General features: G+C 54.6%; 1 protein-coding gene across 1 annotated transcript in view; it reads right to left on the bottom strand.

The window, feature by feature from the left end:
- Positions 1–404: 404 nt before the first annotated feature.
- Slc38a12 (solute carrier family 38 member 12) overlaps positions 405–25,212 on the bottom strand; it is a 62,801-nt gene continuing 37,993 nt past the window's right edge. Inside the window, exons 9-10 of the mRNA XM_075990047.1 lie at positions 20,311–20,404; positions 405–3,950 (exon numbers count right to left, since the gene is read on the bottom strand). Of these exons, the coding sequence (XP_075846162.1) occupies positions 3,190–3,950; positions 20,311–20,404 (855 nt within the window). The 3' untranslated portion in view covers positions 405–3,189. The remainder of the gene's footprint in view (positions 3,951–20,310; positions 20,405–25,212) is intronic.

The following is a 25,212-nucleotide window of genomic DNA, read 5'->3' as shown; positions in this document are numbered from 1 at the left end:
ATGCTTACAGTCTGACCCAGTTCCCTCCTGTGGCTGCCCTAGCTGCTTCCCTCACTTGTTTTTAGCCAACAGCTCATATGCACATCAGCGAACGTTTTCCAGAGAGCCAGTGCTCAAAAACGGGGTGGGGGTGGGAGAGACATGACATTTCTAGCCACGACCCTCTGGTTTTACTTATCTTGCTCTTTACAAGTGGAGGGCCGCCCTCAAGGTTCCCCACAAACCCTCCTCCATTTGGACTCTGGGTCAGTACCCTGGTTCTGAAGTGTAACTGGCAGCGGCCACAGGACAACCATTTTTGGTAGGAGGTGATAAAGCTAGGCAGTATCTGGTAGACTCAAGAGAGTCCTCTCGGTCCTGGGTGAGCAGTACGGTAGCAGCTGATGAATGACTAAGGAGACAACTGTCAGTGGTAGCAGCTTTATTAAGGACTTTGGTGCTGGGCTAAGTTCAGTCCTTTCATTCCCATGACCTATGACCGGAGGTACCTACAAGAGGGACGGTTACAGATGCTTACTGCTCAGGGGCCACAGGGTCTGAGTTTGGTCCTCACCATGGACCCAACACTGTGCCAGGCATGTAGCATGCCCCCGGGAGGAAGGTTGGCAGGGCTTGCCTGCAGCCTGGCTATTAAAAGCCAGTCTCTCAGCGGCCCCTGGCAATAGTCGGTATGCAGGGCCCAGCTTTCTTCTGCTCCTGGGTCTGGAACCACCAGCTACTTCTCTTTGGGGCCCCAAGGCAAGCACTGCCTGTTGCTGAGGCCGCTCTTGGTCCCATGTGGAGAGGACAGCTGTGTGGCCTTGGGCCTGGCCTGGTGCCCACTGCCACTTTCTGTCCCTTAGCAGTGCCTCCCAGGCTGTCACCTGCCATCTGGCCCAGCTACCGGCCTCAGGTGAGGCGTAGCCAGAGCTCCTGGCACTGTGTTCCAGTGCTCATCTGGGTTTGGTGCTTTGGCGGAGCATGCTCACTCCTCCTTGACCTGGCCTGCCCCTGGGACTGGTCGGGAGCGATGCAGAGATGGCAGTGACGGCTGCTGAGTTGCAGGCTTCCTCCAGGGAGACTCGGATGTGGGGCCAGCCTAGGCTCCTCTGCTGTCCTCCCGGCCACTAACCTCAGGGCCTCTTAGCAAACAGATATCTTGGCCTGGCCTATCACCTTACCCGGGGGATACAAAAAACATTTAATGTGCTTGATGCCTGTGGGGGAACAGGTGACACCCACACCCAGGAATGGTAAGCCCTTCCCATCCTCTTTGTGCCCCGATATTCTCTGCCAGAGGCAGAGGCCTGGTGGGGTAAAGAAGGTGACCTCATGTGACTTCTAGTCGACCAGTCAATAAGTAGGTGGAGATGGAAGAGCAGAGAACCCAGACGGGCAGTGGGGAGGGCTTGGCGTCAGTGGTCGCTGGGTCCCTCCCCCCTCCTCGGCTGGGGCTTCCCTAACTTAACTTGGAGATGGAGGGGAACACTCCACTGCCGTGTGTGGCTCCAGATTGCCACATAAATCAACCTGGGCTTTATGATGCTAATAAATTTTCCACCAAAATTTGGTTTGGAGCCTGGGGGCGGGATGAGGTGTGTGTGTTGCAGGAAGATGATTTAATTTGCTTTGTCCTTAAGCAAGAGGGAGAAAGATGAGTACAGATGTTTTAATTGAGTTCTCCTCAAGCAGCCTGAGCACAGGAGGATGTGCAGTCTCCGCCCGGCCCTGCTTCTGCACCACTCTCCCCACCTGGCCCACCCTGGGGCAGGGTCTCCTAGGAAGATTCTGCAATGGCAGGTGGCTGTAGAGATGTCTGTTTTTCATGTGGGCGGGCAATGATGATGCTTAAGAAACTACTGACGTGGGACCGCGGTGAGAAAGCTGTGGGCAGGCCCATGGCGACCTAGAGAGTCTTAGAGGCAGGGATGCTGGGGCCAGAGGAGCAGGTGCTGCCAGTAGGTCCCCCATTCCTTGCAGGTTCTGCACAGACCCCTGGGGCCTGGGACATCCAACAGCACAGCTGAGCTCAAGCGCTGAATATGGCAGAATGTGGAAGGGAAGGGGGAGCTGGCGCAAGTTCCCTCATGAGGGTGGAGCAAGGCACTAAAATCAAGAGGGAAGGGGCAGTGGTCTGAGACCTTTTAACCCCAGAGGCGGGTCTGTCCAGGCAGGACTAGGCCCAGGGTTGGGGCAAGTCAGGGTCAGGAGGGATCCCTGGTGCCCGAAGCAGAAGGCACATCGAAAATGCAGTTCATTAAATCACTCCTCATTCCAAGGCATTGGGCCTAGTGGGTACATGCGTGACCAGCTAGGAAGCGGCTGGGGACCTGGCCTCCTTCATCTCCTCCAGCTCCATGATAGCCAGCCACCTGGAGCGTCTGGCCACGGCGCACCCATGACCAGGCTCCTAAGGGCACCACCTTAGTGTTGCAATGCAGCATGGGAGCAAGCTGGGCTGCAGAACACAGGCTTGACCTTTTGCAGAGGGGCACTCTGTTCTTTCCCTGCCGTAAGTCCAGGCCAGTTAGCCACTATGGTGTGGGTGGGTGGTGAGGGCAGCCTTGTACTCCAGGAGGTCCCTGGGCTCCGAAGGAGAAGCCGTGGAACAGAGGGTCCCTGAAAGGGTTTTACACCCCATGGAAGGGATGCTTCATCTGTCTGTCACACCAGAGCTGGCACCCACAGCAAAAGCTCTCACAGCTCTTGTCTAGGGACCCTGGTGCCAATTAGCACTTCCTGTCCTTGTCACCAGAACTGGCCAGGCCTCCCACAGGAGGAATACTTAGCAACTTTCAGGACCATCACAAGCAGGTCAGGCTTGGAGAGCCAGGGCCTGGGACTCGCCTTTGAAGAGGCAGCAGCTGCTGGTGGACGGCCGCGGATGCAGGAGGGGTCTGGGGTCTAGTATAAATAGCAGCAGTGCCCGCGCTGTCTCCCCCACAGCCTCCATGGGCAGGAGTGGAGGAACATGTGTGACAGACTGGGTCCATCCAAGAATCTGGGGACAGCCACGTTCCCAGGCAGGTGAGCTGTCCTGCAGGGAGAGGGCTGGGTCAGGAGAAGACACCAGCTGGAGATGTAGAAGGCCTTCTCCAAGAGCCCCAGGCTAGCATGCTCACGGAGACCTGGGTGGCAGCTAAATCCTGATGAGGCAAGGAGGCCGGGACTAGGCTGGCCCTGCCTCCTGTTGTCAGACACGTCCTGCTATCAGAGCTGGGTCTCGTTGAGGACAATGTTGGCTGTGACAAAGAAGAAGCAGAAGAAAGCCCACAGTAGCACAAAGGCCACCCAGAAGGTGTGGCGGAACGGGGACCTATGCTTGTTGACAGTTCCGTAGCCAAAGGACAGCTGGGTGTCCTTGCGGCAGAGGTACACCAGGAAGGCAGGGATGACATACTGGATGCCAGTGCCTGCGTAGGCTCCTGTGATGCCCACCAGGGACTCCAGGTCATGGGTGCAGAAGGCTACCAGAATGGGAGGCACCAGCGTGATGGTGGGAAACACTACACGGTCTACCACCCACGGGTACGTGCCGCCCTCACGGTGAAAGAGTGTCTTCCAGTTGTTGCGCAGGGTCACCGCAATGATAGGGAAGTTGGTGCTGATGGTGAACACGGGGAAGAGGCCCAGAAAGAATCGGACAGCAGTCAGGCCCACAACGTCGCACCTTGCAAAATTGAGGGTGTACATGTCCATGAGACTGTCGCCACGGAAGCAGAAGATGGCCGTGAAGGAGAGAAGTCCGTAGAAGGCCAGGATCAAGGCATAGTCCAGGAACACCAGGCGTGTGATGTGGCGCTTGGAGGAGATGGGGGTGATGAGGGATGGCAGGGAGTGCTGGCACATGAAGGAGTAGACACATACCCCAAACAAGTTCCGGACTCCCGAGAAGTTGGCCAGGGGTGGGTGCCCCTCTCCTTGCCTGTTCCCGATGCGCACCAGGGCCAGCACAATCATGATGGCGAAAGCTGCAAGACAAGGCAGGGGTCAGTCAGAGAGGATGAACCCCCTCACCCCTCAGTCTCTGCTCTGCAGGGCTGTGCCCTTAAGGACTGGCGCCCAGGGCAAGGAACCGCAAAACCCCCCACAGCTGTGCAGGAGCTGCCGAGCTTGTGAGGGTTCTAGGAACCCACGTTCGGTTCTCCCTCCTCTTCCTGGAAGCAGGGGCCTGGGCATGATCCAGAGACAGGAGAAACTGGCCTGACAGCAGGACAGTTCAGCCTGGTAAGGAGCTACCAGCTCCCTCCTCGTCCTTCAAGGACTCTCCCAGGGACTCTGGCAGCTTCCTGTCAGGGGCAGACTTAGCCAGCACTATCCCCTCTCTCTTCCTTGGTTTTAAGGTTCCGTGTCTGTGGAGCCAGGTGTGGGGAGCCCAGGAACGAAAGGCACAGCACATTTGTGGGGAGACGTACTCTTCAGCAGAGGTCCCCGACTTCGTGTGGGTCAGAGGGCAGGAAGGCTGGGAGCCGTGTGTAGGAAGTAGTGAGGGGTGGTCACTCCAAGGAAGAAAGGGCACCAGAGAGCCGTGCGGAGACAGGCGAGTCACAGGACTGGTCCCGAGGGTGGCAGCAAACACCATGTGGCTCAGTTCTGGGCTTGGTGTCACTTAGGGGACAGGAAATTGGCCGAGGAAGGGCGTCTATGACCTTACCTGCTCAGAGCAACCAGGTTAGAGGCAGCTTGGCTTTCCCGGGCAGCCTCTCAGGCCCTCCACCCGTGGACTGCCAACCAGCCTGGCTTCTAGAACCAGAGTCCCTGAAGATATCCAAGCAGAGGACTCACTACAGCACCCCCAATGGCCATGGAGGCCTGGCAAGCATCTTACCAACAAAGATGGTATTTCTAGATCTCTCTGGCTTCTGATATCTACCACTGACATCACCCAGACTTGCCACTGGTGACTACTCAACACACACAGAGACCCCTGTCTCTGTCTCCATTTTGAATTTATATATCCCTGTTGTCTCTATTCAGAACAGGTCTGACACATCCTGTCAGTTGGGGACAAGTCCACAGGGCACACGACACTTCTTTGTAAGTGGTAGGGGCTATAGAAAGGGCTGACACGTCCCGTCTGGGAGCTCCATCAGAGAATCGGGGTCTCTTCCTCAGTATGAACTTGGGGCACCAGTATTATCCCCCTTAGGACACCGGTGCACTCCTTGATTCTTGGGAGAGATTTTTCTGCAGGACCCACAAGAAGCCAGGCCAATGTCTCCTCCCATAACGACACCTGGGAGTGGGCTCAAGTCCTTTATTACTTTTAATCTGAGCTGGCTGACGTGGTAGTGCGGGGGTGGGGGAAGAGAAGCAGGAGGGGAGGAGGGAGCTCAGACGGTGAAAAATGCCAATAAAGAAGATGATTTGTTTCGGCTCACTCAGCCCGCTCGATTCCACCCGCCTCCTGCTCCAGGGCACCACAAATCTTTCCAGCCCTGGCCAGTCAAAGGGAAGCAGCAGTCCAGTTCCTCTCTTAGCCTCGCCCCATGGCCCCAGGAGCCACCCCTGGGGTGTAGGCAGCTCCAGAAAGTATACTGAGGCACAGGGTGGGGGGACTTCACCCTATAGGGGTGGCGCCTCGTGTGCTAGTGAGGGCCCAACCTCAGCAGAGCACAACAATGCTGCTCAGGGGCCTGGTAGCTGGCTATTCCGGAGCTGGGAGCAGGCAGCTGGGCCACTGTTGGGGGGGGGGGGCACTGGATGAGGGCCAAGGGAGTAGCTGCTGTTGCAAAGCAATATTTAAATTGTGTTTTGCCATCACCGTTTGGGATGCCACCTGTGACCTGGCCCTGGTCCAGGCCTTGGCCAGCCAGCATGAATCTGGAAAGGCGCCAGTGGAGAAATCCTGCAGCTGTCTGTTGCGTGACCTTGGCCTTGGGTCTTGCAAGTGGGCAAAGAGGCGGGAGGAGGCTGGCTGTTGAGGTAGATGCCAGCACTTCATGGCTGGGTTCCGCCTCAGGTGCTGGCTCCTCTTTTCTGTCCTCTGGGAGCAGCCGCAAGTCCCTAAGAGCTGTGAACAGGTTCCGGCTGCTTCTTCAGGGTGACCACCTGGACATCTCTGGCTGGGCTCCCCCCACCCCCTTACTGCAGAAAACCTAAGGCTGCTCCAAGCAGCAGGTTCCCAAGCGATGACCCTGACTTTGTAAGTGTGTGTCTACGTGCCTTCCACCTCTCCAGCATCGACTTCTGACCTGGTCTTCCAGGGGCTGCATCCTACGTCAGGCTTTTCTAGAACCTTCAGGATGGCCTATAAAGGTGTGGCTGTGGGTGATATGCCTTCACAACCCCCCCATAACTAGTCTCATCTGTTAATGTTATTCCAGAGACTTCACAACCTCCATAATTAGTCTCATCTGTTAATGTTATTCCAGAGACTAGTGGCCCACCTGGTTCTGTTAAAACCTCTTTATTCAAAATCTCTACTTCCCAGCTGGGTCTGACGGTGTAGGCCAGGAATTCCAGCTACACAGGAGGCTGAGGCAGGAGCTTGCATGGCAAGTTCAAGGCCAGCCTGGGAAAATAAGTGAGGTTCTGTCTGCAGATAAAAGTAAGCGGCTAGAAAAACGGCTCAGCAGCGGTTAGGAGCACCGGCTGCTCTTCCAGAGGATATGAGCTTGGGTCTCAGCACACAGCTGCCTGTAACACCAGTTAGGTGCCCATACGTGCCACACACTTACAGACATTTACATAGAAAGAAAAATTAAAGAGGGCTACAGTTGGAGCTCAGTGATAGACTGCTTGCTTAGTGTGCACAGGGACCTAGGTGTAAGCCCCAGTAAAACACACACACTTTCTCGAAACTAAATCTGTTCTAGAGGGCCATTTTGTGGAATGGTAGCTTCTTTATGTGTGTGTGTGTGTTTCGAGACAGGGTTTCTTTGTGTAGGCCTGGCTGTCCTGGAACTCACTTTGTAGACCAAGTTGGCCTCAAACTCAAAGATCTGCCTGCCTCTGCCTCCCAAATTCTGGGATTAAAGGTGTGTGCCACCACTGCCCAGCGAATGGCAGCTTCTCAATTATCACCCAAAGGGAGCAGGCTTGTTTGTGTTCCCTTTCTCCCTCCCTCAGCTATACTGGGTACTGTCTGCCAAAAGTGGGGACAGCGTAGAAAGGCCACTGGATCAGGCTGGGGAAGAGCCCAGCATCCACATCTAAGAGAGGAGGTCACTCGTGAGGGCTCAGTGAACCAAAGGAGACACACCTTCACACCAGGAGAAGGTACGGACCTCTACACACGTGTGCCCAAAGAATTCTCAGGGGTCACAGGTGGGCACCCTTGTTGGGGCAGAGGCCTGAGGGAGAGCCCTAGCCAAGCCCAAGGGACTCCCCATCACCTCGAGCACACTCACACAGCACTGATCCCTGGGAACAGGAAGGGGAGGGGAAGCGTGTTAATCTGGCTTCCAGGCAGTTAAGTTCAAAAAAATATGTACTAAACTGGACAGACACTGAGAAGGGAAGGAAGTCACAGGCTCCAACCTGCAGAGGTCCCAAGACAACCAGGGTGCAAGACTAAACTAAACCCCACTCTCCTGGGATCAGACTCCTTTGTCCCTGACGCTTCCTGCCTTCCTGGGTACCCAAGGAGCAGAGTTCACGGGCTATCTCCTAGATTGATCGCCCCGTCCCTGGAGAGATGGCTGCTCCAAAAACTCATTAGGTCTGCTAATAAATCAAGGTGAAATAAGATGACGGGCTGTGAGCGACAGACAGTGCAGGAGGCGCGGGGGAGACTGCTGTGCCACCCTGGCTTACGGCCGCTGCTCACTTCTAGCTGCCACAGAGGTACAGACGGACATGGAGGTGAGATGGCGAGGGGTCCCCAAACATCCAAGATGTCCCCATCAGAGACGCCCCAGGTGTGTCTGTCTCTACCCTATCCTGAGCTAAGCTCTGAGAAGCCATATCTGCATGCACCTGTTTTCCACACCGGAAGTCACACTCCACGGGGTGTCGAGAAGCAAGGAGGAGTCAGGGAGAACTCAGAAGGCTGATGAGAGCATCACACCAGGTCACATGGGGACAGTAGGCCTGGGCAGGTCATCTGTACAATGATGGGGGTGGGGGTGAGGGCGCAGGAGACTTTTATTATTTTGAGAAACAACTGTGCAGGTTTTGCATAACCTAAGACTTGGCCTTCACTGTCACTCACTCAACAGTCTCACTGAGTGTCTGTGGAGTGCCGGCACTATTCTGGTCACTCAGGGGTAAGTGCACAGGAGAGACATGGGTCCTGTCCTTGTGAGGTCCAGAGTGTGGGAGCACCACCAGGTTGAGGGTACCAAAGACAATAGAGAACTGGTTAGTGGTCGCCTTAGTGGCAGGGTGAATGATGACGTCCCTGTGCTAAGAACGGTCCAAGTTCAAGGGTAGAAGCCCACTGAGGAGAGGGGAGGAGAGGCAGGTGCCAGGTGCCAGAAGGGAATGTAGGGACCTTCCTGGCTGCTCTGTTCCCCAGGTCTGTGGCTGCTGCGCCTGCTCTTGGTTCGGAGAGGAGAGTTCATTGCAAGGCAATGATGAGGATGAGACGCCAGCTGCCCCTCCGGCTTCCAGACTCCCATCCCTGACTCTGCCTGAAGCCATGCACTGCTTTCAGGCAGACTTCTGACAGCTGATCTAAGTTCGACAAGCTGGCCTCGCCATATTGATTCACCTTGAGGCGCAGCTTGCTTCACAACACCTAACTCTTTGAAGGGAGGGAGGGAGAGGAAGGGAGGGAGGGAGGGAGAGGAAGGGAGGGAGGGAGGGAGAGGAAGGGAGGGAGGGAGGGAGAGGAAGGGAGGGAGGGAGGGAGAGGAAGGGAGGGAGGTACAGAAGGCAAGCCATTATCTGAGGAGCTGAGACAAAAAGAGGTGCTGCTCCTTAGCCCTGAGTGGCCAGCTGGGAGCAATGGTACATTTCCCTTCCCTGTGTGGGGAGGTCAGGGCAAAAGCCACATGGGCACCAGGCCACCCTACAGTACCAGCAGCCTCTGAATGGCTTTCTTCCCTCTTTTCTGCTGTTAAAAGCCAGATAAATCCCTATAGGAGCTGTCTGACCTGATGCTGTCTGTCTGTCTGACCTCAGAGCATTCCCTTGGCAGGCAGAAAGGGCAAGCCACACCCTCCTGGGTACCCGCCAAGGACAGAGGCACGCTGATCTCCGAGAACATCAGAACAGACAAACAGTGTCTCTCCTGAAGGGTCTTGCCAAGCAGGCCCTGCCTTCCTGGGTCTTGCTCAGGGCAGGGAAGGTGAGTAGTGTTTCACATTGACCGGGTGCAGCCACGGATGGAGTTGCCGACCTGTTGGGACCAGATGTGGGGTAAGCAGGAGTCTGACATTAGGGCATCCATAACAGATGTCCTAGGGCAATTGAGAGGACAAAGTAGATGGTTTTGATTTTTCTCCTAAGCACACACTCAGTTCTCTTAGCGAGAGGTTGGAGTTATTAGAGACCAGCTCCATTGTTCAGGTGCCGGAAATGCAGCCTGGGGCCACTGAGGAGCTAGCTTGCACTGGGGGTATGGGGAGGAGAGGGCTCTGACTGCAGGCGGCCTGGCTGGCATCCTGGGTCTCTGAGGCTCGGTCTGGAGCTTCCTGCTGCTCAGTGAGGTGTGAAGCAAGGCGGGACCTTGCCTTCCTTGCAGGATCCTGGCACGAACTGGGCCACCTGCCTAGATACCGCTGATGCCGGGGCACATGGACAGTGCTCTCCCAGTCCCTTTCCTGGGGACACTATGACTGTGAAGGTGGGACATGGAGCCCTTCTTAGTGCCTTTACTCTTTTCCTCTTCCCTGTGAAATGGGAAGATTTATTTTTATTACTTTATTTCTTTTTATTCATGGGGAAGCTCACGGTGCTGAAATGGCGCAGGGGACTTCAGAGCACACCGAAGGCTGCCCGAGTCTCTCCTAGAAGGTGGCAACAAAACCACAGAGCTTAGGTCAGCAAGATGGCTCAGTGGGAAAGAGCTTACAGCCAAGTCTGATGGCCTGAGTTCGACCCTTGGGACTCATGGTGGAGAAAATTAATTTTTTCGTACTGATTACATACTAAAAGATACTTTTATGTGTTTAACAGTAATTTTAAATTGAGTATGTTCTTAAAGGCCCATTTTTATTTTTATTCACACGTATGGTGAGGCCAGAAGAGGTCGTCAGATCCTCAGGTGCTGGAGTTACAGGCAGTTTTGAGCTGCCCAACACTGATGCTGGGAACTGAACTCAGGTCCTCTGGAAGAGCAGAAAGCTCTCTCTCCAGTCTTGAGCATTTCCCCCTGGGGTGGGGGAGGTTCACTGTGGCCAGTGTTCTTTGTGGGTAGCTGTGATGTACTGACTTGTTGGGAATTTGAAAGACCTCTGCCTCCTGCCAGTCCTCAACCATAAAGTTTAAGTAGGAGAAGAGCTGAGTGTCCTAACTCTAACCCTTGCCATGTCCCCTGATTTGCACAGGGGCTCTACAGGTCTGGGCTGGAGGCTGGTACTACCTCTGAAAAGCGATAGTAAGGATGGGGCAGTTCAGATGGGATAGCACTTGTCTGGCCTGTGCAAGATCCAGGTTCAATTGCTAGTATCTTGAATGAGAAAAAAAAAAAGGTAAAAGGCTAAACAGGCTTGAGTCGGTGTGTCCTACAGAGAGAGAACGTACTGACTTGGCCTAGGGGGCTAGGGAAATAACATGGAACCTAAGCCACTAAGCTAGCGGGGCTATCTGGATACAGGAGAAGCTAGAACACATTCCTGCCCTCAGCCTGTCTCCTACAGCAGGACCTACGAGGATAAGAGACATAACGGTGGTGGATGAGAACTGTGTCCATCAAGGCTAGACTACATGCCACTGTCTTTCCTTAACTCCTGAGTGCCCACGAGAGATACGGACACTTGAAACCACGGCTCTCAGACCCAAGGATGATCTAACAAATATCGTCCCAGCATGTCAAGGTCCCAGGCCCATGCATAAGCATTTTCTTTCATGTTCCCTGGAGGGCCCTGCTTCAACCCAGAGCTCTGTTCTGGTCCTAGATAACCGCTCTGGGATGGGCTCAAGCCTGCACTGCCCCGACCCTGTGCTGTTTCCTAAGTCTTGTTCGTGGTTCTGGCTCCAGCTTAGCACATGCAAGGAAGCAGCCCTCCATCGAGGCGGCCATCGTCACTGTGGCTGTCAGAAGGACAGCGCTGTCTTCTCCAAGCAGAGAATCAACACGCCAGAGCTAATGATAATGAATGGCCAGCTCATGCATCAGTGACTGGGCCCGGTGCTCCGGCAGGGAGCTGGGTCTGGTGGAGGACACGGCTACAGCTTTGTCCTTCAGCACCATGCTGCCACCCCCCCCCCCCCAGGACGCAGGGCCATGGGTCTGCTTCTGGTCATGGCGGGCGGGGCAGGAGACTGACAAGGCAACATGGGCCAGAGCTGAAAAAGTTTCCCAGTCCTAAGGCAGGTGCAAGTGACTGGGTGTTTGTTCTTCAACCACTGGGACTAACTGCCTGCAAAGGGGGTGCCGCATTCAGACACAAGAGCCGGGATGCGGGGTCAGTGCTGCCACGAGACACGGCTGCATCTGACAGACGGCTGAGGGGCAGAGCATGGTTTGGTTTTCAAAAAGTCCAACATTTCAAGTTACACTGGGTTCAACCTGAGTGCCACTTAACTGTTGCTCCTGGGGCAGGCTGCTGCACTGCTTTTAAAAACAGACAAGGAGAAGGCAGGGAAGACGGGTCAGTGGGCGAGTGCGAGCCCCAAGAGCTCGATTCCTTAGAACCCGCAGAAAGGTGGAAAGAGAGAAAGGACCTCAACAGGTCCCTACGGCACATGCCCTGCTTCCCGTCTCTTGCTCTCTGCCCCTCCTCCAGACACACACACACACACACACACACACACACACACACACACACACACACACACAACCATTAAGTGGAGGCGCTGGGAGGGGGTGAGCACTGAGGGGACGGAAGCGGCCAGCGTAGCACTGGCACAGGTAGGGACCGACTCAGGGTGGCCACAAGGAAGTAGCCCACTACCACCCCACAGCCTTACTTCCCATGTTGAAGTGTGGTCCTCAACACCAGCACTGTGGGCACGCGTCTCCTCGTGCTCTAAGGAGGAGATTGCTTCACTCTAGGGCTCCAGCTTCCGAGCTGGTCCAGGAGCTTCAGGAGCTGGCCCTGAACACCCAGCACTGGTACCAGCTCATCTGAGGGGCTTTGGAGGTCGGGGGAGAGGGACGAGGAGACAGCTCACACTTGTGCTACAAAGATCTCGGGCACCTCTTCTTGCCCCATCAAGGATAGTTAAAGCTACACAAGGTACATACATGTTCTTCCTCTGTGTGTATATGTCTATGCATGTGTACATGTGTGTTCCTCCTCCGTGTGTATGTTCATGTGTGTTCCTCCTCCGAGTGTGTATGTCCATACCTGTGTACATGTGTGTTCCTCCTCTGTGTGTATATGTTCATGCATGTATCTATGTGTGTTCCTCCTCCGTGTGTATGTTCATGTGTGTTCCTCCTCCGAGTGTATATGTCCATACCTGTGTACATGTGTGTTCCTCCTCCGTGTGTGTATGTTCATGCATGTTCCTCCTCCGAGTGTATATGTCCATACCTGTGTACATGTGTGTTCCTCCTCCGTGTGTGTATGTCCATACATGTTCCTCCTCCGAGTGTATATGTCCATACCTGTGTACATGTGTGTTCCTCCTCTGTGTGTATGTCCATGCATGTTCCTCCTCCGAGTGTATATGTTCATGTGTGTGTATATGTGTGTTCCTCCTCCGAGTGTGTATGTCCATACCTGTGTACATGTGTGTTCCTCCTCCGTGTGTGTATGTCCATGCATGTTCCTCCTCCGAGTGTGTATGTTCATGTGTGTGTATATGTGTGTTCCTCCTCTGTGTGTAAGTTCTCTCTTCACAGATTCTTGGATGCCTGAGTTGTTCTATCCCTCCGGGCTGTCACTCTTCTACCTGAGCAGGGGTCAGAGGTCTCCTGTGTGTTCCCAGGGAGGACAAGACAAGCTTGGGAGGAGTCTGATGTACTTTGGGGTTCCGGATGGGACTTTTCCTGAGACTTTATGGCCTGCCTCTGTTGCCTCTGCCAGTCAACAACTCACTCTCAATACCTTTTCTCCTGAAAGGAAGGAATTCAAGCTAGCCTGGCTCCTTCCAGTGCTGGGCAGGTCCCTGTGCCTTCCAAAAGACCAGACTCTGTTCACTTGCAGAACTAATTCTGTCCCATGGCTACAAGCTTCTCCTGGAAGGGCTTGGAGCAGAGCGCCCCCTCTCCACCTGAGGTAGCGTACAGGGCAGGCACTCAGACTCCAAAGCAGCCAAGTTCCTAGTAGGAAAGCAGGAATTCTAGTCTTATCATCCTTCAATGTCCCCCCCTCTGTGCACACAGGTGCTACCTGGGAAGCAGAGTCCCCATTTTTCATTGCTGAGTTGTCAGGGCAGCTTGGTTAGTGACCATGGGGACAGCAGAGTCAGGAGCCTGGCTGTAAGACAGCTAATCTCCTTTCTGGAGATTGAAACATACAGCTTCGGGTCCTGTCACCCTCCCCGCTGAAGACTGCCTGGCCTTCCTGGCAGAGCGACCAAGGAGGAGAGAGTCGACTGATAAGGACAAGGACAGGCGACAGACACCAGGGCCTGAAGGAGCATGCCTGGTGGAGCTGCTGTGGCTCTGTAGGTGGCAGCTACCCTGTGCAGAGCCCATCCTTATCACCACGGTGGTGCCAGACCCGCCCCTCTGCTGACCACAGGTGCTCCTCCCTTGCCTTGGGAGTGTTCAGGTAGCTGTCCCCCTAGCCTGGGGGTGGGGACGGCAGTTCTGATTGTTGTGGTTGGTGGGAAGAGCTGCATGTGATAGAGGTGCCTGCGGATCAGAGCTGACAGTAAGTGGAGCTGCTTAGATGGGAGACGGGAAGAGAATGGCCGCCTTCTCTTGGTACCCAGCACGGCATTCTGGTTGGTCTTGACTGATACTGGCCGAGGTGCAATTGTCAGCCTGTGGTTCTTCTCTAGGAAAGGCTAATGACCTATCTGCTTCACCTGATGGCCTGTCCACAGAAACCCAAGTTCCTCTCTTCACACTGTTCTTTTCATGTGCAGAGTGAATGCCTGGAAAACTCAGGGAACAATGAAGACCACCAGGGACTTGTTTGGGGTCCCTCTACTTGTAGAGCGGCCACTGGGCAGGACGGTTGGAGCACAGGAAGGCTGGCCACATGAGGTGGGGAATGGAGACGGGAGCTGGGGCACACAACTTTCATTTTCTGATACAAGGCTTTTCCTGGACTTCTGGGGAGCAGCACCTGAGGGCAGCACAGGAATTCAAAAGCCACTTGGCAAAAGTGGGCGACAGATGGCCCAGGCTTACAAGACCCCCGACTGCTGGTGGTGACAGATCAGAGCAGCCCCACTGGGAGACTCTCTGCTGGGGCCACCACAGACCTGGGGACAGTAGAAGCCAGAAAGCCCTCCTGTTCCCAGGTGAAGGTCTCTTCTTGGGGACCCGCAGCCTTGTTTGTCGCGGCTGCCTAGCTGCACCGCCTGCTGGCTTGGCAAACAAACCTGGGGCACTCATAGGGGGTGGGGTGGGAGAGCAGGTTGAGCAACTTCCCCAGGCAGAGCAGCCCTAGCTCCTCTGTGGATGCCTGGCGAGGACTCTGTCTGACCCACTTTGAGGGGAGTGCGGAGCTGGAGAGCTCTGAATACACAAACAGAGGCGGGGGTGGGGGTGGAGGGAGTCCCGTGGGTCCTCGACGCCCCGAGGAGTGCGGTGCTGCCCCAGAGCAGCCTTTATTAGAAGGAATGCGTTTTTAATAACACCGGTGGGGTGCCCCGAGCTGAGCCAGCTGTCTGCGAGCCAACGTGGAGGCATCTGTGTGCAAGCGAGCGGGGAGGGCTGGGTGGGTAATAGGATTGAAGTAATAATGCCATTGCGACCCCTTCTAGCCCAAGAGCTCCCATGGGGCAGCCAGCTGGGCATCCAGGGAGGGAGCCACCAACAGGTCTAAGTCTTGTTGCTTTGGGCTCAGGACGGAAGGCCCTGGTTGCTGCATCTGTGGGAATGAAGGACAGTGCCTTAGCTGACACGTGTCCCTGGGCCACCTGCTGCTGACAGAGGGCTAGGACTAAAGCTAATTCCCTATACCCCAACTACACGGATGAGTCTGCTCATTTCTCTCAGGTGTGTGTGTGGGGGGCAGGGCTGCGGTGCAGGGACCACAGCTGGGTGTGGGGATAGAGGGTAGACAGGCTGCCTGGAGTGTACTGGGAAGCATAGCTCTGTTTGGACATGGCTGAGGCCATGTCCCTGACCTCAAAGCCAGTCCACAGGGGAGGTTCATCCTGAGGCCACAGTCAGCTGACTTGTGGAGATGAGGACGATGTGGCTGTCTGGGTGCCGAGCAGGTGCCAGGCATGATTCTGACAGGCACCTCCTAGTCTGGCTCTCTGTGTCTTCACAGTCCTCAGCGAGGCAAGTCTTTCTTGCCACAGCCCAGAAGAGGGTCCCAGAGGACGGTAGCTTGTTCTGTGCACAGTGGGAGAGGAAGTCGTCGGGCTACATTAAAGGGAGCAAGGCTGGAGGGTGCAGCATCCAGGTGAGGCCCTGTGCTCACACAGCTGTGGACAGTCTGGAGCGGTAGCCTGGGAGAGCCAACTGGAAGAGCACGGGCTGGCAGTGAGGTCTGTGCTGGCCTGGAGGATAATCTCCCTGACTGGGGACAGCAGAGATTCTCCTTGGAATTCATTCCTCTTCAGAGGAATTTACCGTCCAAGTACCCTCAGGCCTGAAGTGTGGGCTCAGCAGTTAAGAGCCTTTATTGCTCTTTGCAGAGGACCTAGGTTCAAATCCCAGCATTCACATTGCAGTTAACTGTCTGTAACTCTAGTTCCAGAGGATCTGATGCCCTTTTCTGACCACCTGGCACCAGGCACTCATGTGGTACACAAATATACACATGCAGGCTAAACACACACACACACACACACACACACACACACACACACACACACACACACAGGCAGTTTGGAAGAAAATGGCCCCCAAAGGGAGTGGCAGTAGTAGAAGGTGTGGTCTTGTTGGAGGAAGTGTGCCACTGTGGGTATGGCTTTGAGGTCTCATTTGCTCAAGCTTCCCTCAGAGTGACAGTTGACATCGTGTTGCCTGCAAGATGTAGCACTCTCAGCTCCAGCACCACCTCTGCCTGTATGCCACCATGCTCCCCCATCCTGATAATGGTCTGAACCTCTGAAACTGTAAGCGAGCCACCCCAGTTAAATGTTTTCTTTATAAGAATTGCTGTGGTCATAGTGTCTCTTCACAGCAATAGAACCCCACCCCCCCCCCCCACACACAGATTGAAGGACCCCGAATCAGCCAGCCTGGCAGGCAAAATGAACCCACACTGGCATCTGTCACCTATATCCTGACATTTTCCCTGGACAGCTGGCTATTTGCAAAGGCCATTTTAAGCCTTCAAATCCCACTGTGGAAACACAAGGCGACTTGCAAAGTATGGGAAGGGCAGAGGAAGAGCCCTCAAAGGAATGAACCTGAGGCTCCTGGGCACAGCTCTTGGGGCCTGCATCGACCCCGGCTTCATTTCAACAGATGGCAGAACAAATTCCTCATCAAGCGCGAGAAACTTTCCGGCTCAGCACATTTATTCACCATTTTCCGGTCCCTTTGGTGCCTATTCTTCCTCCTCGTCTTCTGGAACCCGAGCCAGCTTACTGCCTCCCTGAGCTCCCTACTCAGCTCTTGAAAAGGCAGGGCCCTCATTTGGGGAGAAGGGAGAGAAAGAGTGTGCTGGCAAAGGGTGGGAAGGAGGGAAGTCAAAGGGGGAGGGGGCAGGGTGTGGGGAGGAGGTCTTGGGAGGGACGTGCCACACAGCTGCTTCTCAGAGGCAGAATGACAACTTGGCAAAGGCTCCTGAGGACAAATGGGGCCTCTGAGATCACTGCCCAAAGGGTGTTCTAGAAAAACTGCCTGGGGTGAGCTTGGCTCAGACAGGCACCCTTGCTGCGGCCCAGGGCAGGCTGAGGTCTGTTCCATGAACAGGGCTGTCTGGTGCAGCTTGGGTGCTTCTGGGGGATTCTCCTCTTTAGAGCGAGACCGGCGTTAGGTGGAAGAAAAAGCCTGTTCCTAGCCTAGCCGAGGAGAGAACTGCCCTGGTAGTTCCTCTGCCCCAGCTGGGAACTTAACCCGGCTCACTATGGTTGAGTTTACTTAACAGCAGCTCTCCTTTTCCTGGGCGGCTCTGTCACTAGGAGGCCCAGCTTTTTAAGTCCAAAGGTCTGAGTCTCTCACAGAGAAAAATGACGGCCTTGTGCTCCATCGCCCACAGCACTGCGCCCGGGAGACTCCTGGCATTTCATTATCTCTCGGCTCTAAGGGAAAGAGGGAAAATGGCGGTGCAGACAACGTGTCAAGACAGCAGCGTGGGGCCCAGAGACAAAGAGCCAAGGACCCTCACTAGCTCGCACTGACCAGGCTCGCACTGCTGCTTGGAGGCCAAGGAGTCCCAGGGTAGAACTGGGATTTGTCTGCCCTGTAAGAGGCAAGGTGGCAGTTCCATGGGAACAGAGCCTTTGAGTCAGGCATTTGCTTATGTATTTTCAACTTTCTTTTACTTTGCCTCTTTCCTTTTCTTTCTTTTATTTATTTATATATATATTTTGGAGATAGGGTTTCTCTTTGTAGCCCTGGCTATCCTGGAACTTACTCTGTAGACCAGGCTGACCTCAGAACTCACAGAGATCCACCTGCCTCTGTTTCCTGAGTGCTGGGATTAAAGACGTATGCCACCACCTCCTGGCCTTACTTTGTTTCTTTAAGATTTATTTTTGCAGTTTTGGTGGTGAGCCTTGGCCTTTAATAGCTAGGCTCTTTCTCCAGCCCTGTTTTTTATTAATTTAAATTGTGTGTGTGTCTGCATGTGGGTATATGCACATGCATGCCGGTGCCAGTGGGGGCAGAGGCATCAGATCCCCCTGGAGCTGGAGTTACATACAGGCAGTTGTAAGCCACCCATGGGTGCTGGGAACATGTACGTGCACTTACTCGGGTGAATGTTGTTGGCAGTGTGTGAACAAAGGTCAGAAGACAACCTTTGGGGTCAGTCTTGGTCTTGGACCTTGCTTTACGACAGTCTCTCTTGTTACGGCGGCATACAGCTTCGAGTTTCTGGAGATCCTGTCTCTACCCCACCTTCCTGTAAGACTGGGATCCCAGACCCCTGCACTACTGCGTCCAGCTTCTATGCGGGTTCTGGGGAGCCAAACTCTGGTTATTGGGCATGTATGATGAGTGCTTTTACCTACTGAGCCAGTTGGCTAACACAGCAGGTGTCTGGCCAGATCCAAGGGGAGGGAAGACCGGAAGGAAGCAAAGGCAGGCTGGAGGTAGCCTCCAAGGTCGGGGCTTGCTGGCCTCAGAGCTCTGCTGTAATTCTGACCTGGTCCTGGTGCTTACAAGAAATATTTACTATTAACCAATTCCTTCCCCTTTCACAAATCCTTCCTTCCACTTCCTCTCTTTCTGAGACAGGGTCTCATGTAGCTCAAGCTGGGTTTTCTACGTAGTCAAGGCTGGCCTTGAACTCCTGATCCTCCTGCTGCCTCCTCCTACGTGTGGGGATTATAAATGTGTGCCACTACACTGGGCCCAAGCTTCCCTCTTTAGATGGATACATCCTTCAAAAATATAGAAGTTAACTGTCATTATCAGGGTTGTTGTCCCCTTACGGGCTGACACAGGAATCCATCAAGCTAGTCAGAGCATGTACCCCTCCCCCCACATCCTTCAATGTCATCCCAGCCACAGGAAGAAACGAGAAAGAGTCAGCTTCAGACTGGAGCTTAGAGAGCCCGTCCTGGGCTGAGGACAGGCAAGCACCAGCAGGGCGGGGGCCAGCCTTGTCAACCTGCCCTCAGGGAGGGAAAGGAACTGGATAACAGACACAGGGAGATGCAGACAGAGAACATTCCTCTCCAAACCCTGCCTGCAAAAGACACCCTGGAACTCTCACACACGTCACATAAGCCAAGATAAAGAGAGGGGGACCAGCTCGGATCTGGCCCCTGCTGACCCTGAGTTTTAGGCACCAAGCCCTCTGGGGCTCCTGGATGAGATAGTGCCCCAAGCAGCAGCACCTGCTCTAGCTCAGGCAGGCCAGGCTGTTTGAAAGAATGACCCCACCCCTGCTTCCCACTGTGGAACCAGGACTCCCATGGCTCCTCCCACTGAGCTGGGGGAACCAGGGCTCAAAGGTGCAGCCCTTAACGGAATCATCATCCTGCTGGGGTACGGCATAAAATCAGAGGCAGTCTGCAGCTTTGGTCCTGATGGGAGTTGATCAGGCTCAGGATAGACAGGAGGAAGGAGCCCTGGAAGCTCTGTCAGGGGGTGGGATAGGGACTCCTGGATAAGTCCCAAGTAGCCAAGGCTAGCCTTGAATTAACTCACTTTGTTGTAGCTAAGTGTGACCTTGAACTTCTGATTCTTCCAGAGCTACAGCACAGGCACCTGCTACCATATCTGGTTTGATTTGGTGCCAGGGACCTAGGCAGGGTTTCATGCATACCAGACAAGCATTTACTAAGTTATGTCCCTACCCCAACCCATTTTAGCTTTTATACTGAGAAAGACAGACACATGGCAGCCAGTCAGAGGAGAGGCAACAGCAGCCCCACAGATGATCGTCCTCAACCCTGCTGTACCAGCTGCGGGCTCCTTTGCCAGGGTGGCCGGCTGGTACGGCAGAAGTGAACAGATACCCACTGCTAACCCAGTTTAAGGGGGGAAGATCCCCAACATCTACCTGAGAACAAGAGAGCTGCCACACAGGGGCATCAGTGAGTTAGAAGCCGCTATAGATGATGTGGGTACCTTTCCACACTCTGGTGGTCCAGAGCTCAGAGGCCGAGAGCAGCTACTACCATGGCCCACTGGGTTTTCTGGCTGTGGCACACACACACCACACTCCCGAGAAGGCAGAATGGTGCTGCTCCTGTCCCCTCCAGGGGGCACAGCCCGACCTAGCATGGTCATGTGAAGGAGCTGGACCAGAATTAGCAGCTCAGGTCCCAGCCCAGTCCCATCCATTCAGTGTGACCTGGAAAAAGTCACTCGCATTTTTTTGGTACTAAATTTCCCCAGCAGTAAAAGGCCGGTGGAGCACTTGCCTTCTCCGTGCCCTCTGGAAAGGTCAGAGGACCAGGCAGGCCGATTGGATGGAGCCGCTGCCACATCCCAGCTGGGAGTTTGCCTGGCTTCTCTGCAGAGGCGGAGGGAGGTGTGGGGAGAAGGGAGACAATGGGGAGATTTCTCAGACTCACCGATCCATCTCATCAGAGAGGTCAAGATCTGCAGGTACTTAGTCTTCTGGACGTCGAAGAAGGTGAAAGGTCCAAGGAGGAGGGTGAAGACAGTCTGGGGATGAAAAGAGCAATGAGGCGGTGTGCAGAGGTGACACGAAGCAGGCTGTGGGGACAGCAGCCTGGAGGCCTTGCGAAGGCCCGCAGTACCACAAGGGAATACCAGCACCCCTTGACAGAGCCCTCCTGGGGCCCATCAAGGTCACTGAAGATAAAGACCCAGGACTAGAGGATGGAGAGCCAGAGCCTCACTTCTCTGCTGCTCACATACCCTGTTCTGATGTCACTGCCGCTTCTCGGCAAGGCCCAGGCTTCACCCTGGGACCTCCACCCAAACCATCCTGCTGACTTCTTCGGCAGGCACTGATGAGGAAGCCTCAGACCCAGCAGTGTGCTGCTGAGTGTGGATTAGGGATGAAGTGCCAGTGAGATGCATCGTCCAGAAGGAAGGCCAGACAGACCCTCACCATCACGGGGAAGAGAGGACAGAGGGAACAGGGACACGAGGGCTCTGATTGGCAGGGGCAGCTAAAAGGATAGGGATGTCTTCTCCCAGCAAGAAGGGGAACAGAGGACAAGTCAGGGCTGTTGGGGCCACTTAGGGAAATGTCCTGGATTGACAGGGAAGACCCAGGGGTGGGGTTGGGAAGCTGTTCAGTGGTAGAGAGGTTGCCATGGGCTCAGGCCGAAGCATCACATAAACCAGGTGTGATGATGGCACATACCCATTATCCCAGGCCTGCTACTCCAGCCCTATGAGGGTGGAGCAGAAGGGCTGGGAGGCCAAGGTCATCCTATTTACACACAAGAGCTGGGAGTGGAGAAGTCAGGGGTGGAAGGTGAACTGCCTGTGGTGCTGCCCCCCCGAGTTCTTCTCTTTCCTTTGGAGACCAAGGCAAAAATGAACCCTGCCTTAGGCTACTGATCTGTGGGGTACGTAGACCCCATTATGAAAAGCAATTGGGGTAGATGTAGTGATGTCTCAGAGGGGAGGGAAGTTGGGTTTTCCATGCCAAATTGGCTGCTCAGGAAGCAGAGGGATTAAAAGCTGCTCCTTGGAGTTAAGATGGTACCATTTCCAATCTGCCACTCGGAAGCAGGCGAAACATCAGCCCCTATTAACATTTACACCGTGCCATTTCATCACGCTGATGCTAATGACACTCACCAGAGATGCGCATACGGTGGGGTGGGGCCTGAAGGACCTGGAGAGGCGTCTACCGTGGGGAGCTGGGCTCTGACCCTCTGAGCAGGGTGACGCCATCACAGCTTGCCAAGTGGGGTGGGAGGTGAGACAGTTTCTGTGACAGACAAGAGGGAGCTCCTGGGGGCCGAGAGCCCACTCCACCCCCTCCACAAGGAGGGCAGGAAGTGGGGAAAGCTGTGACCTCTTATCCAAGACCATTATCGCTGTGAGAATGAATGACAGAAGGTTCCAGAACCGCCTAAGAAAGGAGCTAATTAGCTGGGGAGGGTGAAGGCGCTGGCAACCTCCAGGCTGGGAGATTTCTGGAGAGAAGGACTTTCTGCTGGGGCCTCAGAACCAGCCTTGTTTCTATTCAGAAAAAGGGGGCTGGGCGAGAGAAGCATTTGCTTAGGCTGGGTGGACGGCAGGGAAGGGACTCTGTGAAGGTAAATGTAGCCCCGGCAGGAAAGCTGGACCACAGTAAGAGAATGCACATCACCAGGCCCTGCCCCCAGCCCAGCCTGTCTTCATGCAAGGCCACCAGAAAGTCATTTAGGAAAATCCCCACTTCAGGGAAACTTTCCACTGATGAATTTCTCTGTTGAGGCAGAGAGACGGGGCTGACAGGGAGAGGCATAAACACAAAATGTGTCCAAACGCCTTTGGTCTGCTGGGACCTGGGCTCTTGGTATGCCTTGGGTTTAGGCAATTTAGCTCTGACCTGTGATGTTCCCAGCTGCAAACATGGCGTCCAACTGTGAAAGTGGGAAATCTTGGGGTGGCTCACGAGGAAGGTCAGATGTCACATAGAACACGACGCCTGGTTTTTAGAATGTTCTAGTGCACTGAAACAGGGTGGTGGCAGTGTAAGCATTCTAGAGGGCACTACCCAGGGTCACCCTCCAGGGGCCCCTGCACAGAGGCCGATCTATCTTCCTCATCCTCAGCGCACCCTTGAAAAGACTCCAGGACATGAGATACCCATTTCATAAAACTCCATGGTAGACTCCTAGGTGCAGAGGGTCCCTGGGGCCAAGTGAGTGTGACAGAGAGTCAGAACGAGGGCCCACTGCTTAGCGGTCCATATTTAGCCCAGACGCCAGGTCTGCCCTGGCAACTGGACCTGGTGGGAGAGAGCTCTTTTAGGACTGAGCCCCAGCTGTGACCGGATGGCCGGATAGTGGCTGTGCTTCCTTCCAGTGCTCAGCTCCACAGCTGAGCAAATTCAGGGCCCACCAGGTCACAGGCAGCATAGACACCCTGCCACCCTGCAGCCCTCGCACGGGGCGCGAGCTCACACAGCAGAGGGAGCCCAGATGAAGCAGCCGACCCGGAGCTGAGGCTAATTAAGGAACAGGTGTCCATTGCAAATTAGCTCGAGGCAGAATGAAGCGTCTGCAGGCGCGGGCATCCAGAGTGAGAGAGGACGGGCGTGGAAGCGAGAAGAGAGCTGCTGGGGTCAGGCAGGGTAGAGTCCACCACGGAGTGACCCCCAGTCAGGTGAGGTACGCTCTTTCCCTTTTGCAGAGAGACGAGCGAGAAAGCCAAGAGACGGCCTGTCCCCTGGGTCTTCCAGTCTAGCCCACATGACATTAGGAATTCGCTGGCTCCTGAGCTAATTTCCCAACCCCCAAATGCCATTGATCAGCTCTAGCTCAGTCTCTGTTCAAGGACTCCTGTCGCCCCTCTCATCACAGGAAGCAGGGACACCCGTCACGGCAGCCAAGTATGTTTCTTTTAAAAAAGAAATGGGGAAAAAAAAAAGAACCAGCAATGCTTTGATTTCTAATGAAATCTTCAAGCTGGTTTCTGGGAATAAAGTCTGAGACAGACCGGGAGGGGGCAAACAGGGCCACTCAAATCTCTCTTTCTGGGTCAGTGAGTTTTGCTGCATACCAAAGGCCCCACAGCAACCTTGCTGGAGCCGTGATGGACGCGAGGCAGCACATGTTCCCAAGGCACTGCAGGCAGTGCGCAGCCGCTGCTTTTTTAGAATGTTCTGGAGTCTCCTGTTTGTCAGGGCTGTCTGCCTTCCTATGTCCCCTAGGCAGATGACATTCACCTCAGCTGCTCAGGCGGCAAGCGTCCGGCCATCTCCAGTCTTTCTTGACTCAAATATAGATTTCTGCGGTTACCGTAACAGGTCCTCCAAACCACAGATTCTCTCTAAACCCAGGAGTCCCAGGTATGGCTCAGAAAGGTGCCCAAAGGTGCCACATAGCACCCCCGGCAGGACAACACCACACCCAGCCCATGAACCAAACAACAGGACTGCCAGAAGCTGAATTTCTCCAACCGGCGATTGAAATGAGGCTCAATGGCAGAATGAAGACTAGGAAGCTCCTGTCTACACCCAGGCCGCTGTCCCCCAAAACAGACCAGGGACTAGATGACGTGGGGCAGGCGCTGGGGGCTCACACAGGCAGGATGGGCTGTGCGGACTCCCCCCCAGATAACACAGGGTTTTGGAGAAGTCAGGAAGTGCTGAGATTTCAGCTTCTAACTAACTCAGTGGTTCTTAACCTTCCTAATGCTGCGACCCTTTAAGACAGTTCCTCATGCTGCAGTGAACACCCCCCCCATTAAATTATTATTATTATTTTTTTTTTGGTTTTTCGAGACAGGGTTTCTCTGTAGCTTTGGTGCCTGTCCCAGAACTAGCTCTTGTAGACCAGGCTGGCCTCGAACTCCCAGAGATCCGCCTGCCTCTGCCTCTCGAGTGCTGGGATTAAAGGCGTGCGCCACCACCGCCCGGCTATAAAATTATTTTTGTTGCTACTTCCTAACTGTAACTTTGCTACTCTTATGAGTTGTAATGCAAACATCTGTGTTTTCTGGTGGTCTGAAGTGACCCCTGTGAAAGGGTAGTTCAGGTCCACAGGGGTCATGGCCCACAGGCAGAGAGCTGCTATTCTAACTGGAGCCTTCATTCCCGCAGGCTAGAGCAGGGGCCAGGAGGTGGATACTGTGTCATGGACAAGCAGATCTTTAAATCAAGAACGCTGCTGAGGCCGAGCCATGCTCACCCTTGGGCTGACCCCACCACACTCGGCATGCTCTGAAGAAAGGCTCTAATTCCACCCACTCTCGTTTTAGACAGGCGCGCGGTCTGCTGTTCAGAAGGTGGGAATACATGAGTGACAGTCACACCAAGTAGAACAGGGCGATGCCTGCTTTCCCTGTGCCCAAATCTTCCTGGTCAGAGAAACAGAAAAGTGCACATTTGGTGTCAACCATGCATTAACTGTCCAATAAGAGGCTCCAAAAGTTCAGTCCCACTGCCTGACAGGAATCTATCATGGTCTCAACCTCCTTGTTCCCCCCTTTCCCCACTCCACTTCTATCGAAATCACCCTGTAGTGGCCTCCCTGATCAAGGCCACAGGCCTCTTCACATCTGCACCCACATGCAAGGCTTCCCAATCATGTGCAAGGCCCTCAGGGCAGGTAGTGATCGCTGACTGAGGAGACGGAGAGGATGGAGAAGTTCAGGGGCGAAGGAAGAAAGTTGCAGGGTAAGTAATGACATTTCCTGCCACAGCCCGGCTGTTTCTGCAAGCCCAGCTCACTGCATCCACCTCCTCTGCCCTCAGCCCCACCCCGTCAAGCTAATTCCCACCCTCATGCCTCTGCCCTCTGGCCCCACCTCCAACGCTCATTCAAACGCCAGTCTCCTCT

Source organism: Microtus pennsylvanicus, chromosome 11 (assembly GCF_037038515.1).
Source record: "Microtus pennsylvanicus isolate mMicPen1 chromosome 11, mMicPen1.hap1, whole genome shotgun sequence".
In the NCBI taxonomy this organism is placed as follows: domain Eukaryota; kingdom Metazoa; phylum Chordata; class Mammalia; order Rodentia; family Cricetidae; genus Microtus; species Microtus pennsylvanicus.
This window is presented reverse-complemented; position numbering and strand designations above follow the sequence as displayed.